The 19,062-nt window shown below is 38.4% G+C and overlaps 1 protein-coding gene across 1 annotated transcript in view; it reads left to right on the top strand.

The window, feature by feature from the left end:
• Positions 1-19,062, top strand: part of PTPRH (protein tyrosine phosphatase receptor type H) — a 722,562-nt gene that overhangs the window by 21,184 nt on the left and 682,316 nt on the right. Inside the window, exon 2 of the mRNA XM_044059212.1 lies at positions 14,660-14,911. Within this exon, the coding sequence (XP_043915147.1) occupies positions 14,660-14,911 (252 nt within the window). The remainder of the gene's footprint in view (positions 1-14,659; positions 14,912-19,062) is intronic.

The following is a 19,062-nucleotide window of genomic DNA, read 5'->3' as shown; positions in this document are numbered from 1 at the left end:
GTCTGTGATTTCTTGCACATCCTCTATTTCTCCCATCACATTCTCTGTTCCCTCTATCACATTTACATTTGTCTTTTCTTTGTTATTTCTTTCTAGTGATTCCTGACTACCATATAGTCAGTCCTCACCCTCCTTCTCTTCCGTGGTTACCTTCTTATTTTGCTTGCAAACCCTTGCCAAATGTCCCTTTTTCCTGCATTTAAAGCATTCACCCCTTTTCTTTATCTCTTCAAACTCCTCTGATCGCTTATCAGATTGTTTGTTTCCCTGGGCATTTTTCTTGCCCTTTTTCCCGGACTGTACTACAAAGACTTCTGCTCCATCTTCTACTGCAAATACTTGAGTTTTCTTTTTCTTTTTACTATTAAAATGTCTTTCGGCATTTCTTGCATATTCGAGTAAGGACTGTAATCTACTTGTGCGGTGATCTACCACGTGTTTTGCAATAAAACTACTGATAGGTGCAATACTACCTTTCAAAAATGCATTCTTTAGCTGCTGCTCATATGGGGAATCATGTGCTTGGTCTTCAGGTACCTGCATTCCACAATGGTTATTAAAACATTCTAGTAATGTAGCAAAATATCTATCAACAGTTTCACCTTCTTGTTGGATGCATTGATTAATGCAAGTCCAGTCTGCCCTAGGCTTCCATTTTTTAGAGATTCGGTCTGTCAGACCTTTCACTCTGTTATCCAGCTCTGCATTGCTATGTGGGAGTGGCTTATGTTCTGCGTCACGAGGATTCCAGTTGCCACTGATCATGTGCCAATCTGGACCTACGATTTGTCTGACTACTTTTTCTACCTCTTCCCCGTTTAAATGGTAACTTAACCTCATGCCCTGTAAATCTTCTAAGAATTTTCTAAAATTAACTTTTGGACAGGGAATCCCCTCTGTGGCTTTCCGGATGTCTTCCAGTGTCCACGGTCTGTATACTAGGAAAGTCGGGTCCTGCCCTTCCTGTCCTGCCTGAGGATTTGGTACTTCTATGAGCGGACATATCTCTTCTTCACTCATAGCTCGTGAATTTTCATTCATTTGATATAATTCCATATTCCCTCTTGCTTTACGTGTTCGAGACCTAGTCTTGACAGGATCTCTGACAAATTGTTTTGGTTTCACAGGGACAGTCAGGTATAGCAGAGGTGGATCAGCTTGTCCACTCGCTTCATATTCTGGTAAGGGAAGAGGAGGGGGCGGAGGGGCCAATGTTATTACCAGGTTATTGTCTTCTTTATCTAAAAACATCGCTTTTGAATTCTTAATCTTTTGTTCCCTGCGGTTTGCTTCCTCAAGCCACTTGTGTGCCTGGGGAATGCCTTATTGGCGTTGCTTTTTTACTTGACCTTTTGCGTCAGTTTTGAGCTGTTTGACAAGTTTAATAAGCGAAGATTTTTCTAGTTTACCATCAAATTCATATTTATTAACCCATTTTGTATAGTATCTAACATTATCGACACGTTGTAATTGCATATATTTCGCATCTTCTATTAATGGCGGGTCTTGGGATCTTTTGTGCACTTATTTCCCATGTTGTCCTAACTCAGCTAAAGAAAAAAAAATGTTACATAACCCTTCTTATCACGTGGTACCACGATTTCTCTTTTTCACAATTTATCTAGAATAACTGTCTACCTATTCTGTTTCCCTGATCTATGACAAGACAGCAATCTTTTTTGTCCCTGATCTATACTTTTACAGATCTCCCTGACAAAAACAAAAATACTGTAACAAGTCCCTGATCTAAAACAGAAAAAAAGGTAAATCCCTCCTTACCTGAGCCTCCGTGATTGAGTATTGCACTAGGGCCGTCGACTCGTCCTCCAATCGCAGATCAGAAACAGTGGCCAGCCTCTTTTGAACGACAATTTAGTCGGAGGTCTTTCAAAGCAGAAGAACCAATGTGGTCTCTTCCCCGTACGGTTTCATGCCACCTGGCCCATCTGACCTGGGTCAGAGCGAGAGTTTTCCAGTTCGGCGGGCCAAATCTGTCAAATGAAAAATTAACTTTAAAAAGATCAATACACGGCAGGTTCAGGTTAAGGAACTTTAATCTTGCAGCAAGGAGACAAAAACATTCTAATACAGAGTTTGTCTAACTAGAATCAGGAAGTATCAGTGTTTTATACATTTTCTAATAAGACATTGCCTACCAAGCTCACGTAGCAGATCACAAGTTTTAACATCATCACTTCATAGCAGCTGTTCTCATACTTTTTCTGCTTGTACTATCAATTTTGTGAAAAACTTCCTAAGAAAAACAACGTGGCCTTGGCTACCACTGGTTAGATATATGCAATATTACCATTCAAGGTACTACAGCTAATTTGAGAACAAAGCAAGTATAGATTGCAGTTCATTTCTTCAACAGTCCTTTGTCTGTCTTTATCTCTTCTCTCTGCAGCTGTGCATGTTCTCATACCACGAACAGAGCTAATTGTTCAAAATCATAACAGTATAGAATATAGCATTGTTTTCTCTTATTTCTTCCTGGCCTAGCAGATAATCACCTGCTTCTCAGTACATTTCCAAAAGGCATAATCATGAATTTTGCTGTGCTAGCAAACATTAGGTCAGAGGGCATCTTGCAAGTTTCAGAAAGCATACTGCAGTTTCAAAAACATCTTTTAGTCTCATACAAAACTAAGCTGTAATAAAATAGAATGAAAAAAACGTGTTAACTCTTTTAGCTTCTAATTAGCATTAAGCACACATATATTAATACATATTTTTCTAACAATCTTCCTCTTCCAAATTCCATATTTTTTGATTCTTTAAAATCTCTGAATGTCCCTTGCCTACATGATAATTTTTCATTTATTCTTTTCCACAGTGTCCCATACTTTGGCAACCATTCCTCATCTAACAGCTCTCCCAAATAATTTTCTCTCCAAAGTGCCTGTCCAGACCTTGGATTTACCTTTTCTTCACCTGCCTGTAATATCCCTTATCCATTTTCAATGCCCCCATTTCTCATTTAACTCATCCACCTAGTTATTCATTTTCAGTTAATATTTTCTGTAGTTGTGTTTCTTCTAAGAGCTGGCATTCAACAATCATTCTCATTCCTCCTGTCTGTAATCCTATTTTTCTCATAGGTACTACACACTGTTCTTGTTCAATATAAAGTAGTGGCAAACCCTCATAATTTCTGAAAAATGGTTATCTCTGGGATATGTATACATATGGATCTGTTAGTAAAATATAGATGGTAGGATCATAATCCAGACCACCTCCATTTTCCAACTCAGGATGCTGCCCTGTTGCTCCATCTAACAGCTCCAATATTTTCCATGTTAGGTTACACCAGTTATTGTCCTAGATACCTCCAACCCTGGAATATATGTTAATCCTCAAGTTGTTCCCATCTAGAGACTGCGCTAACCCTTCAACCATACTTTTTTCTTCTAGTCCCATGGCCATTAAAGATTTTGTGGATGAAACTTTAGACCTAAAGCTGTCCCAAATTGCCAAAAAATATCTAGAATTAATGGAAGCACCACTATTCACATTTGCTAACAGTAGCATACATCATTTTGCAAATAGAGTTCCAACTACTCCTTTCTCCCAACTTATCTAAGCCCTTCAAATGTCCTATAATGGGGAAAGATGACCATGGTGATAGAACACATCTCTATCACATCCCCATTCCTAGTTCTGCCACCTATAAAATCCCTAGATTATGGTCCATTCTTATACTTATTGCCAAAACCATGCTTACCCACCACCCCATTTGAGGGGTCCTCAACAATTCTACTAATGTAAAAAGACTGCCCTACCTGTCTTTCTTCTGTATCTTTCCTTCATTTAATAAAACTCAGCAGTAATCTCCAGTGACTCACTGACATAAATACATCACAAAGCTTGCTTGAGCAGTATTAATATTTTAGCGGGGTAATATTTTCCAACATAGCATTCAACACTCTAGAAAACAGACTGATCTCAGCACTACTTAAAGAAACAGGGTAGATAGTCACAGGATCCTCAGGTTCACTCTTTCATTTGGTAAAAACTACTTTCAATGCCCCTGTTATAGATTCTCCCACTGCCATCTCCAGTATTATATTAAATACCCTCACCAAAGAGTTTATCACCTATAGGCCTAGGCTTTTATAAAAATCAATGAAAAGCCCATCAGCTTCACTTCCTTTTCCTCTCATATACTTACTGCCCCCAAAACTACTCTCCTGACACTTTTCTTATTAAGTCTGTCTATTACTTTTCCTCCCAATTTATTATCTCCTGGTTTGCCTAACAGAGTCTACCCTGCTGCTCTTCATTTTTCTGATATAAATGATCATCCAAACACACAAATACACACCACAATGCTCTTTTCTTTGTTACCTTTCTGCCTTCATTATTCTTTAGTTTACAAATTCTCAAATGTTACTGTGTGCCCTTTAGTTCCCACAGAAGTAATTTTCCTTCCACATCTTTGACCTAGCTTTTTGTACCTCATATTTCCTAACTCTATATCTACTTGACCTAATTTCACTGATGCTATTTTATTTTCAAGTCACAGAAAATTTTGGACCCCACTCTTTTTGTTCTGATTAATGCCTGCTTTTGCAAGTTGCATAACTTTTTTAAGTGCCCTACCTTTTCTCATCTCAATTTGTCGTAATACACTCATATGGCTTATAACTTTCTCATTACATGTAACCTTTAATACATCCTCCACATATCTCCTTTCCATGGACATGGATTGTTTCTTATGACATCCTTGGATTGCTCTTTCAGCCATTATGTATTCTCCTTCTGTCTACATTTTCAAGGATTTCATTGCCAACTATTTGTTCTTAGCTCATGTATTTATTTAATTACTTATTACATTTCTTGACCAGGAAAGTACACTGGACCCAGTGACCCATTTTCAGTGGAGGCCCTGGGAGAAAATCTCCATACAATCACAGAAATTTTTATATAACATCAGCTTAACTTTGAAAGTCAAGACAGTTTTTACATAATACAAATTGAAATAGATATACAAGACAAATACATATTATAGTGGTATACAATACAAGAAAATAAACCCAGTGTGTTAAATTTTTACTAATTCTGTTTGTATATTCTCATAAATAAAAAATACTGTTTAATCAATTCTGTTTATTCAGCCACGGAAATAAAGAAAGCAAGAGAGATTGGATACAAAGACAAATAGTGTAAATTGCAACTATATTAAGTTAGTAAAAGTATTTGTAGTGTATAGTGGCCAAAACATTTAAGGTGGTTTAATCGTATGACTACAAGTACAGACAAAGTTATTGAGATAGTGTACTTTTAGTGCAAATTTCAATGTTTTTACAATCTTGTTGAGTAATAGAGAGAGGGAGACCATTCCAAAGTTTGGCAATGGCATGGGAATAGAGACATTGTCCAGCTCTTTTGTTGAGTTTAGTTATGTTTAAAAGTTGTTTGTTAGAGGACCTAAGATGCTGAGTAGGGGTGTGTGTTTGTATTATAGTTTGAAGGGATGGACAGAAGTTTGGATTATTTAGTAGTTTGTGGGCGAGAGTAAGTTGGGAGTAATGTAGGTAATGAGGGAACTCAAACCAGTTTATAGATTTAATGGCCAGGTAATGATGTATGCGTGTTTACATGTTGGAGACAAAATTAGCTGTTTTATAGTAGCATGACTGCAGTTTGTTCAGGAGAGATGTGTGTAGTTAGTGAAAATGTGGCAACCATAGAGGAGGGAGGGTAGAAGTAGACTATTAGCTAGTTTCAACTTGGTAGACTTGTCCAAATAGAGTTTATGCGTGTAGAGTTTGCCAAGCTTAAAATGGGTCTTTTTGACTTGGCTGAGTATATAATTCTCAAAGGATAGTTTGTCATCAATTGTGATGCCCAAGTAGTTTGGCTGTTTTTACAATTTCAGTTTCTATGTTGTTTTGAGAGAATATTTTAAAGTCTAGAGTTAGAAGTTTGGTTGTGAAGAGTAAACGTTTTAATTTTTTGGGATTAAGTAACAGTTGAGCTTAATTAAGCCAGGATTCAATGGAAGTAAATCCATTTTGTGTTAACTTTAGGAGATCTAAGATTTGTTAGAGGATGTAATTATACTTGAACTGTCCGTGTATTGAATGAGTGTACTTTGCAGGGATGCTTTATGGAGATTATTAATAAATATGTTAAAAAGCAAGGGCCCAACAATAGACCCTTGGGGAATGCCTATGTTGCGGAGCAGGTAATCGAATTACTTACTTTGCCATCTAACAGATTGTTTTCTGTTTTGTAGATAGTTATGGAACCTGGTTGGAGTGTGTGGGAAGCAGTTTACAGTCTCAAGTTGTAAAAGTAGTTTTGAATTGGACACTGTATCAAAAGCTTTTGATAGGTCTAGTACGATCACTGATGTTAGTAGGCCTGCATCAAGAGCTTTGTATACAGTGTTGGTAAATGACAGTAAGGCTGTTGTTATGCTGTGTGCTGGCCGAAAACCATGCTGTGTGGGAGCGAGTAGATTATTGTCTGTGAGATGTTTTAGCAATTGAGAATGAATACACTTTTCTAGAATTTTAGATAGAGGTGATCCTTACTGCAATATGAAGGAAGAAGCTGTTGCAAAAAAAAAATAAAATTCCCTGATTGCAGGAACTCCCTGGTCAGCCTCAGTAAGAAGCTGAGATCCCTCATAAAATCCTCCTAAGCTAGCTACAAAAATAAAATTGCCACTGATTCTAAAGACAAAGCATTCTACAGCTATGTCAAAAATATCAATGGCAATACTCAGATCTGCTCCGAGCTACAGAACAATGGCACTAGATACACAGAACCAACTGATATTGCCAACATCCTGGCAGAAAGGTTCAGTGCAAACTTTACCCCCCTCACCCCCCAAAGGGCCCATCCCTATACTGGAAGAATACATAACCCCTGTAATCATGGATGCGCAAGTTAAGACAGCGCTCTCCAAAGCCAAAAACACAGCCTCCATGGGACCAGACAATATCCCAGGCTTGGTTCTGCATGAACTACAGGTTGAACTGGCACCCACGTAAGTACCATGTTCAATCATAGCCTCACTTCAGGCTTTGTGCCTACCGAATGATCCACAGCAATGGTTATCCCACTCCACAAAGGGGGCACCACCACGGACACTGGGAGCTACCACCCCATTAGCCTGACGAGCCTGGTCTGCAAGGCCATGGAACGTATCATCATGGAGCTTATAAACAAAGACATAGGTAACCTGCAAATGCTGGACCCCACTCAATTCGGGTTTGTAAAAGGTAGATCATGTCTCCTGAACCTGATTGACTTCTTTGGATTAGTCACCAGAGCTGTGGACAAGGGTAAGGTGGTGCACACAGCCTATCTTGACCTCGCCAAGGCTTTTGACACCATCCCTCACTCTGGAATTATAGATAATCTCACTAGACTGGGCATAAATCCGTATGTCACAAGATGGGTGGCCAACTGGCTCACTGACATAACCCACACAGTGAAAGTAGCGACTCAAAATCCGACTTCAAACCAGTGACAAGTGGAGTATCGAATTCAGTCCTGGGTCCTCTCCTGTTTGGCATCTATTTCTCAGAAGTCTAGGCTAATACAGCAGGTCTTTGGCTAACAACGTTTGTGGATGACTGCAGACTGGGAGCCATAATTGAATCGCAAAATGATGTGGACATTCTACAAAGGGGCCTCACTGAGTCTGATGCTTGGTGTCAAAGTCATGTCCTCAGGCTCAATGCCAAAAAGTGTATTGTCATCCCCTTTGGGAAAAACACTGTATCCATGAACTACCACGTAGGCGGTAGCCTACTTAACACTGAAAGTGTGAAAAGAGACCTTGCAACACAGGTGGACACTAGTCTCTCCTTTGACAACCACATCGCCACAGTAGTCAGGAAATCATTCTACATGGCACATCTCATCACTAAAGGGTTTTCCTCCAGAAAAAAAGAGGTCATTGTTGCTCTCTACTCATCCCTCATCAGACCCATCATTGAGTACAATGCCCCATTTGGCATGTACCTCCCAAAACATCTGCAACAACTGGAAAGGCCACAGAAATACCTCAATAAGAGGATTACTGGTCTCAAACAGATGCCATATGCAGACCACCTCAAAAACCTCCATCTCTACTCTGTCACTTATCGCCTACTCAGAGGCGACCTCTGTCTAACTTACAAAGCCATGTCAAACCCAGATCTGTTGGACATGCTAGACTTAAAGAAACCTCAGTCTCTCCATGCCACATGCTTCAGGGACCTGAACCTTGCCACCACAATAAACAGAACATGCTGGAGGGATAGATTCCTGTCCCAGAGACTTCCCATACTCTGGAACAGACTATTCATTTACGTCAAGCAAAGCCCCTCATCAGCCCTCTTTAAGAGAAATCTAGACAATTGGATGGGAAACAGGAAATTCACTCTGGGGCTTACCTCTGTGGCTCTGCTTGACAGGGGCGCAGGAAAATAACTTTATTGGGTGGTGAAAGCCAGGGAACATTTTTGCTAGACTTATATAGGCTCTAGGGCTGATAGCCTAGTACCTACCTATGATCCGATGAACCTATTTAAAAGTACAATTTCTGTTACAATTATGCACTGGTGTATATATATATATATATATATATACATATATATAAATATATATATATATATATATATATATATATATATATATATATATATATATATAAACATACATACATAAATCCAGCCATCAAAACTCTTTATATCCTGCCTGATTTCCGTGCATCCCTAGAAAATGTACTCCCTTTTAATAGTCCATCTCTTTTCCCATGCATCTACTGCTACTATCCTCTCCCTTCCAACATATCATAACTGCCATTTAGTATGGAATTTCACCTTACCATCTAACCAGCCCAGTTCCATGTTTAACACAACAAGAAAATTATTTTACAGTACTGTCATAGTGCCAATTAGAGGGTAACTGAACATTGCTGTTTCTTACACCTCAGCAGTATCCAACTGCTTTTTCCTCCCACTCAAGCTACTTCACAGACTTCTCATCCTAGATATTCATTGAATAGCACCCCTGCCCTTAATTTCTTACCTCTTTTATACATACAATTTCCCCACCTTGACTCCCGTCTAATCTTCTCATCGTAAGTTTTGCCATTGCAAAAACTCAATATCTGTTCCTTCTGTCACCATCTTCCTCAAGACTCATTCTCTTTTTGCAAGGTGACTAATACATCTTAAAGTTGCTGTTACTACCATAGCCAATTATAGCTCCCATCCCTCTGTACACTCTCTTCACCTCCCACTCTTTTACTTTCTCCCCAGAATTAGGACAATCGCTTTGATGTGCTCATCAGGGCTGGCAATACCCTCGAACTCAGGACTATTCTGGTAAAGAAGAGCAACTGCCACACCGTAATCACTGAAGCTCTCTTAGTAAGTATCTGCATAGTATTTTCAAGCTAGCTAACTCCTGTTTCCTTTCCTTCTTTTCCTTCATGGTACAAATTTTGTCCGTAACTTTTCAGCTGCTCTGCCTCCCAGGTCTATACTCTTAAATCTTTTCAACTACAAAATATTGACTTGGAATATTGAAGAACTCATATCTCACTGGCATAGATGCATTTCCTGTTGTCTTTAATTATAAAATGCGTAATAAGAACCAGATGGTCTACACCACAGTCAGCTCCAGGACTTGTTTTGCTGACTATATAGAATTCATCCATCTCTTACATGGATAAAATTTATTACATAATTGTATCATATACGCAGTCATCATTATCATATAATGTGTCATAAACATAGATAAAATAAGATCAGGTAAATGAAATCCCTGTCATTATGACATTACAAAACCACTGGAATTATATAGTGTCCATCTTTAAAACTTCCCAATTAGTCCCCTGTAGTTCAGCCACATGTTCGCCATGCTTATCTCTGCATTAATTTCCTTGGACATTAATTCCTTTAACCTTATGCTTCTGTGCTTATAAAGTTTAATAACAGAAATAAAGAATGGAAGTAGTGCTGAGGCACGAGCATTTTATTTAGAGTAAGGTATAGTTAACTTCTATCGTGCCACAGTGGAAACCCAAATTGTACAATGAATTGGTTATCAGGAATGTTTTAAGAAAATGATCTGAACAACCTAGAAAGCATCTCAGACAGAATGGCTTAAAATCTGAGGATTTTTAAAATTGTTACACCCCCAGCAGTGGTCTGATTATAGGAGAGGTCAGTGGATATAACAAAAAGAAAGGTACTGTAATTGTTTTACAGTTTGGTCAAATTTTCAAATGGTCATGCAGTGTGTGCCTGCAGATCTGAAAAAAAAACAAGACAAATCCATTCTGGATTACTAATAGTCTTGTGTAGGATTCATAGCCTAATGTACCCAAGATGTGAATCCTGAGAGATATCTGAAGGATGTACATGGGGATATAGTCTGACAGAACATGAAAAAGGAAAAGCAACTTTGTACAGCATTACCATTTCTTTTAAAATGGTTTTGAGAGTTACTGCAGGTATTAGACTACAAGTTATAAAATGATTCATTCAGGCAAATGGGCTTCAAAGTGTAGCATCATGCTGGAACTTGGAGAGAATAACTATTTGCAAAGGGCAGATCACAAAGGTTTGAGACATGATTCTAGCTAAAGACAACTGGATGTGGAGCTTTTCAGAGATCAATTAGTGAGCTCAAACTAATAGTTCTTAATCTGGTGGTGCCAAGTCAATAATATTTTGAGGCAGTACCTGCCATTAGCATGACAGTATTCTAAGTAAATGTTGAAAATCTGAATAAAAAATTTCCCAAACAATTTTCAGTAATAGTGGAGTTTTCTCCTATATTCACTGATATGAGACCTTGCGTATATATATATATATATATATATATATATATATGTATATATATATATATATATATATATATATATATATATATATATATATATATATATATATATATATATATATATATATATATATATATATATATCTATATATATATATATATATATCTATATATATATATATATATATATATATATATATATATATATACACATATTTGGAGGTGTCACTCAATCAATAATGGCAGACATTTCAGTTTCAGACTTTACATCCTTCAGAAAATGCATGCTATTGCAAAACCTGTTATTCTATTATTCTATCAACTTTCTAAGTTCATAGTTTCATAGTTTCATAGTATAGTACTAGGCTATCTGCCCTGGGGCATTTGTAAGCCTAGCCATGGTGATGTGGCTTTTGCCACCCCATGAAATGGTACAAAAATGTACAGAATAAATCTAGAATACTGTGCCTCTGTCTAGTAGTGACACAGTGAAAGTCCCCTTATATAACAGAATTAGTTTACTGTGCCCCTGTCTAGCAGTGACACAGATGTGACCCCTGGGGTAAACTTACGATCTCCCATCCACTCATCAAGATTTCTCTTGAAGAGAGTCAGTGAGGGGCTCTGCCTAATACGAACTGGGATCCTGTTCCAAAGCATGGGGAGCCTCTGGGTTATGAATCTATCCCTCCAGCATGTCCTATTCATACTTGTGCCGAGGTTTAAGTCTTTAGCTCTCGTGATCCTGATGGATTTGGATTTTTTGAGGTGGAGCATGTCCATCAGATCCTGATTGGACATGGCCTTGTACGTCAGGCAGAGATCACCTCTGAGCAGGCGGTATGCTACTGAATAGAGCTGAAGTTTCTTTAGTCTGGCAGAATAAGACATATGTTGGAGACCCTTGATCCTTTTGGTGAGGTACAGCTGTTGCAAGTGCTGGGTGATGTACATACCAAATGGGGCATTGTACTCAATCATAGGCCTGATGAGGGAGGAATATAGGGGTACAATGACATCCTTGGATCTGGATGTGAAACCCTTCATGATGAGGTGTGCAAGGTAGAATGTTTTTCTAACCACTTTGGCAATGTGGGTGTCAAATGAGAGGTCACTGTCTACTTGGGTCCCTAGGTCTCTGATTACTTTTTCCATACTCAGTGGGTTGCTATCTATGTGATAATTTGTGGGTACTTTGTTTTTTCCAAAAGGGATGACTATACATTTTTTGGCATTTAGTTTAAGGCCGTGACTACAGCACCAGTTGTCCGTTTCAGTGAGGCCTTTTTGTAGGATGTGTGTATCTGCTGGTGTATCGACTATGATCCTAGTTTGCAGTCATTTGCGAACTTTGTCAGCCACAGCCCTCCTATGTTTGCTTTAACATCTGAGAAATAAATGCCGAACAAGAGGGGTCCCAGGACAGATCCCTGTGGGACACCACTTGTGACTGGCTTTGAGTCTGACATTGCTCCAGCGATTTTAACTTTATGGGTTCTGTCCTTTAGCCAGTTTGCAACCCATCTAGTGACATAAGGGTTTACTTTTAAGCTTTTTAGCTTATCTATGATGCCTGAGTGGGGTATTGTGTCGAAGGCCTTAGCCAAGTCCAGGTATGCTGTATGGACTGCTTTGCCCTCATCAATGGCTCTAGTGACTGTTTCAAAAAAGTCAACCAGGTTTAAAAGGCAGGATCTGCCCTTTACAAAGCCAAACTGGGTGGGGTCAAGCATCCGTAGGTCCCCTATGTCTCCGTTTATGAGTTCCATAATGATTCTTTCCATAGCTTTGCAGACCAGGCTAGTCAAGCTTATGGGGCGGTAGTTTCCAGGGTCTCTAGAGGCACCCCCCTTGTGGAGTGGGACCACTGTTGCTGTACGCCAGTGTTCAGGTGCATATCCCGAAGTAAGGCTAAGGTTAAATAGCATTTTTATGTGTGGGTTTAGCTCCTCTTGGAGTTCACGTAACACGCACCCCGGGATACCGTCAAGTCCCATTGATGCTGTGTTTTTTGCTTTGTTTAGGGCAGTTCTCACTTGGACATCTGAGATGACAGGGAGATTACATTCAGCTGGGATAAGTATTTCTTCTTTTGGGGTGAAGGAGGCGAGAAATTTGCACTGAACCTGTCAGCCAGAATGTTAGCAATATCTGTGGGTTCAGTGTATTTTTTGTTGTTGTGAACCAACTCTGAGGGTTTCCGCCCAGGTTTCTAACATAGCTGAAGAAGGCTTTGTGGTTATCTTTAGTGTCCTTAGCGATTTTTCTCTCAAAGTTTGCCTTGGATGTTTTTATGAGAGAACGTAGTTTTCTGCTAATGTTGATCAGAGATGTCTTCCCTTCATGGGATTTTGCTCTGACGTGCAGTAGCTTCCTTTTTTTGTTATACAATTTGTTTATGGCTGAGATCCACCAGACAGGACGCTTACATTTGGTGGAGAGGGACTTGGATTTGTTTGGGATTGCATGATCCATGCATTCTTGGAGATGTCCATAGAAAGCATTTGTGAAGGATTCGGCATTGTGGGATGTGGTATCCACTGGCACAGTGGGCTTAAAGGATACCATCTCAGTCATAAGAGCAGTATTTAAAAAACACCACTATTTTGGGCATTTGTACCCCTATTAGTTTGACTTTGTCCAGAATTCTTATGCTAAGAGAGTGAGTGGTTGAGATTTGACTCCTATAAAGAAAAAAAATACTTGTTCCAAGACTTGTTGAATGTTGTTTGTGGAAAGTGGTTTTGGAGTTTTGGTTTTCATTAGGAATATTGTTGCCCTAGCAACATAAATCCAAACTGAGGTGTGGTTAAGTATAGAGTACATACATATGAACCATATTACAACTGAAGCATCAGCCTAGAATGCTTACATATAGCAGACATTACAAATGAAATGTAAGTACAGAGTGCTGCACGATACATTACAAATGGAATATAGCTCATGTAAGATTTGAAAAAATCACGAACAGTGTACTACAATTTCTTCATGGAGTTAATTTTTCTTTCCGGATAAAGGTCCAGTTTAAGAACAAGAGCCTCAGCTTTTCTTTCCCTTCTCCTAATACATGAAATAATCTTGTAATAAATTCCAAATAATCTTAAATTTGAGTTCTATAACTTTAAAGGAGAAATTGTGCTTAACATAAGATAAATCACCCACTTTGTTTTGCAAAATTTATACCAATACTATCTATTCAAGCTGTCTGCTGCTCATGTATAATTGTAGTAATATAATTGTAAAAATACTATATATATATATATATATATATATATATATATATATATATATATATATATATGAGTCTATGTCAGTTGATCGAGTTTTCAGATGAGACCACATGATCGAATTTCCGAAAACTCAAACATCAAAAAAACAAAATGAAGAAACACAAAATCTTTTTTTATGTGACCCTCACACCCGCTGCAAATTATATACACCAACTCCAAGATTGCACCACAGAGAGGAAAAGGGTAAATTTCCTGATCTGCACTGTAGCAGGATCTCCATTCAAAAGCTTCGGGCTTTTAAACTCTCGATTATATGGTCTCGACCATATGAATTTTGAGTTTCTGAAAACTCAATCAATTGATAGGGACATATATATATATATATATATATATATATATATATATATATATATATATATAGTCAATGTTTACTGTTTTCTGTATACTCTCTTTTTTTTGTTGATCTAGGACTTCCATGAAAAGGTGTTCACTGAATCAGTGTCTCAGTGTCAGGCTGCTAAACAAACAACATCATAAATAAATAAGCCTACCTAGCCCTAGGCATTATAAGATTTGTTCACAAATTGTGGCAATACTTTTTTTTTCTGATGGGATTTTGGCTTTTGTTTCAGAACTCCAAGCAGTCTCGAATGTGAAAGTGCATGCAGTCACCACCAGAGACTTAAGTGTGTCATGGACAGCACCACAAGGGTGTTATGATGGATTCAACATGACAATCAATTCCAGCAAAGTAATTCCACTTAAAAATGTAACTTCATACATTGTGAATGAACTACAACCTGGAGTGACTTACAGCATTGAAATAATTACAGTGCAGGGAGAAAATGCTTCAAACCCGTCTGCATCTCAGCATGGAACTACAAGTAAGACAAGAGGTTGATGAAACTAACCTGTGCCTTTTAAGTATATTACAGTTGTTAAACGTCTATGCATTACATTACATTGTCATTTTTAATTCCAATCTATGCATAAATGACTTTCCTTACTCCCTTAAAATGATACAACACTCATTTCAAAATTAACATTTTGATACGGCACATAATTAAGAAGTCCAGGTTCATTCAGTCATGAACAGTATATATATATATATATATATATATATATATATATATATATATATATATATATGCATAACTAGGCCTAAACTTGTATATAAATCATTCCTGAAACAACTGTGGCTTTGCCTAGTACAAAATTACTTCTGTTTTTTAACCAGCACACTAAATTTCTGATGGCAACAGTACTACTGCAAGTGCAACCATTTCTTTTCTTTTATTTAATTTAAAGTTTGTTAACTAGGTAGATGAACTGGTAAGAGGAACAATTTCAGCCACCACCTGTGCCTTGTGGCTGCATTTTCAGACAAATGTGACATATAGTAATTTAAATTTCACATACTTTTGAACACATTTGAAGACATTAAACATGTACAGCATAGTAATATAGATATTAAATACTTTTAACTCATTTCCTGCAATGGAGCTCTGGTAGTTTTCAGTGTAACCTCCAATAGGTGGAGCCTCGGCTTTTTGATAGAATCGAATTATGTCCTCACATTTCAAACAAATGTTCATGTTTCTTGAACCATACCATAGGGGTTACTAAAGAAGCATAAATGGTAAACTCTTAGGTGTAGACTATTTCTATACTTGTAGTATTCTTTAGGTTTTAGGTCTTAAACTTGAATTTTATAAGCCACAGTAAACATACTATTAAGTTTGTAATGTTTTGTAAGCAACATACAATATCTTAGCAACGACTCAAGTTACATACATACTGTCAATGGCATTTTTTCCAGATGAGAGCTTTCACATGAGGCCAAGCAGTTCTGTCTGTGTTACTTGCTTGCCAAGATATGTAGAAAAAACATGATATTTATGGCATTATAAATAAATATTATATAAACAACAATTGATATTATCTCTTAATCTTAAAGATTTTGTAATACTTTGTATGTGACATTGTTTGGGAATTATTAATGCAAATATGAAAAAGCAATATAGACATCAGTAGGATATACACTTCAGAAAGTACTGGAGGTGTTACTTGGCTGTAATGATTTAAATACACATGAAATACAATAAATGTAAATCTTTAAGGGCATCAGTTGTACAGGCATACACTAGCACAGTATTTCTAAAATATTATGTAATCATATGCAGTAAAATGATTAGAGATGTAGAACGAAAGTTAGCAGCAAAGGTGGCAATAATAATGTTGGTGTGATCTGTGTTAATTTCCATAGTCATGGGGAACTGTACATGTACAAGGAATGAGGGGACAGAAGAAAAAGCAAGAAAAAGCAAGTTACATTACATTTGTATGTATAGAGGAAGCAGAAGTAGTTAAATATGATAAAGATAAAAGCTGTTAAAAACAGAAAATAGAAAATGTTGGCACAAAATAATTTTAATGGAAAGGAATAGAAGTACAATAACAAGATCATAGGATCATAAGATCATAGGAAGTTACTAGGCTCATGGCCCAAGGGCCCTTACAAACCTAGCCAAGTTCTACCCTTGTTTCCATGATCAGCACCTATTGCCCCTGTCCAAGAGAGACATAGATGGAAGCCTCAGGGTTAATTTACAGTTACCCATCGAATCATCCAGATTGTGCTTGAGGAGTTCCAAAGAGGTGCTCTGCTTTACATGAATTGGGAGTCTGTTTTACATATGTGGTTAACTCTGGGTGACAAATCTGTCCTTCCAGCAGGTTCTATTAATGTCACATACCAGGTTAAGGTGTTTAGAGCGAGTAACCCATGAGCCATTGGACTTACGGATATGCAGCATTTCCAATACAGAAGAGTCAGAGATTGCTTTATACGCAAGGCAGAGATCACCTCTGAGTAGTCTGCAGGAAATGGAGTAAAGTGAGAGTGATTTCAGCCAATCCACACAGGACAGATGCTGAAGACCTTGAATTCTTCTTGTGAGGAAACTTTGTAATCTCTCCAATTGCTTTAGGGGCTTGGAAATGTGTATACCAAAAGGGGCATTGTACTCAATTATTGGTCTGATGAGGGAAGAGTACAGGGAGGTTATAACTTCTTTTTTTCCTGGAGGCAATGCCCTTACTTATCGGATGAGCAATATAGAATGCCCTTCTTACCACTGTGGATTCATGGCGGTCAAAGGTAAGATTGCTGTCAGCCTGTGTGTCCAGGTCTCTCACCACTGAGTGCATGCTTAGGATGTTTCTATTTATATGGTAGTTAGCAGGAACATCACTCTTACTGAAAGGAGTGATAATACATATTTTTGCATTGAGTTTAAGGTCATGACTTTGGCACCCATCATTTGTTTGCATAAGACCCTCTTGTAGGATGTTGCCATCATTTGGGGATTCTATGACCACTCTAATAAAATGAAAAGCTAAACTATGTATGTAATCAAACACCATAAGAGGCAAAGTAAGCCCCAGTATTTACATAAATGTGTATATGTTTGCATATGTAGAAGACTGAAATTAGTCTTTTCAAGGATTCACTGGAAGAAGCAGGACAAAAATAAGGCACAAAGAAGATAAAAGAATAAAATATTATTAATCTAGGAAGCATTTGAACTATGTTTTATATTCAATGTGTCTTTAGGAATTTCTTGAAAAAACGTAGTGTATAGTGCACAATACATATTTTGTGGTAATGAGTTCAATAAAGTGGGGGCTCTCTTACAGAAATTTCTCTCAAACAGAGTAGTCATACATGGGGATTTGGCCAACTAAAGACCACCACTCTTTTAAATCATGCTGACTGCTTCTGAGGAATAAAAAGTTTTTAAATGGTGGGCAGTACCTATTGTTCAAAGTTGGTATGTTAATAAATTCAGCAGATACTGTAATCTGGCTTCTACTGGCAACCATGTGGCTGTTTTGGTGGTTGTTCAATGGTTTTCTCTATCAGGGGGACAAGTATATAAAGTACAGAATTTTGTTTTCATCAGTCTAAAGAGGTGTATTTTTGGGAGAGTTTATAATTCTAAAACAGGTTCAGTGCAAACTTCTCCCTCCCCTCTCCCCCAAAAGGAGAGATATCTATTCCAGAGGATTGTAGCCCCCCAAACATCTCCAACGCCCAGGTGAGAACTGCCCTCACTAAGGCAAAAAACACAGCATCCATGGGACCGGATGGTGTCCCCGGCTGTGTGCTTCATGAACTCAATGAGGAATTAAACCCACAGTTAGGACAGCTGTTTAATCTTAGCCTCACCTCAGGATACGTACCCAAGGAGTGGCGCATGGCGACTGTGGTCCCACTTCATAAGGGCGGTGCCTCCACAGACCCTGGAAATTACCGCCCCATTAGCTTGACAAGCCTTATCTGCAAAGCCATGGAGAGGATCATAATGGAACTCATAAATAAAGACATAGGGAACTTGCAGACTTTGGATCCAACCCAGTTTGGCTTTGTCAAAGGCAGATCCTGCCTCTTAAACTTGGTTGACTTTTTGAGACAGTCACCAAGGCCATTGATGAGGAAAGGCAGACCATACAGCCTACCTCGACCTGGCAAAGGCCTTCAACACAATACCCCACTCAGGTATCATCGAAAAACTCATCAGCTTGAACGTAAACCCATACATCACAAGATGGGTTGCAAACTGGCTAAGTGACAGAACCCACAGGGTCAGAGTTGCTGGAGCCATGTCAGACTCAAAGCCTGTCACAAGTGGTGTCCCACAGGGCTCAGTCCTGGGTCCACTCTTGTTCAGCATCTACTTTTCTGAAGTACAAGCAAACACAGGAGGGTTATGGCTGACAAAGTTTGCAGATGACTGCAAACTGGCGCCATAGTCGAAAACACATCTGACACAGATATCCTCCAGAAGGGCCTCATAGAAGCGGATAACTGGTGCCAGAGCCATGGCCTAAAGTTAAACGCCAAAAATGCATAGTCATACCCTTGGGAAAAACAAGGTTACCCCTAGCTACCATATAGGTGGCAATCCACTGAGCACAGAAAAGTCATCAGGGATCTGGGGACCCAAGTTGACAGTAGCCTTCGTTTGACACT

The sequence above is a fragment of the Protopterus annectens genome, chromosome 17.part0 (assembly GCF_019279795.1).
Source record: "Protopterus annectens isolate FY-2018-M chromosome 17.part0, PAN1.0, whole genome shotgun sequence".
In the NCBI taxonomy this organism is placed as follows: Eukaryota; Metazoa; Chordata; order Ceratodontiformes; family Protopteridae; genus Protopterus; species Protopterus annectens.
This window is presented reverse-complemented; position numbering and strand designations above follow the sequence as displayed.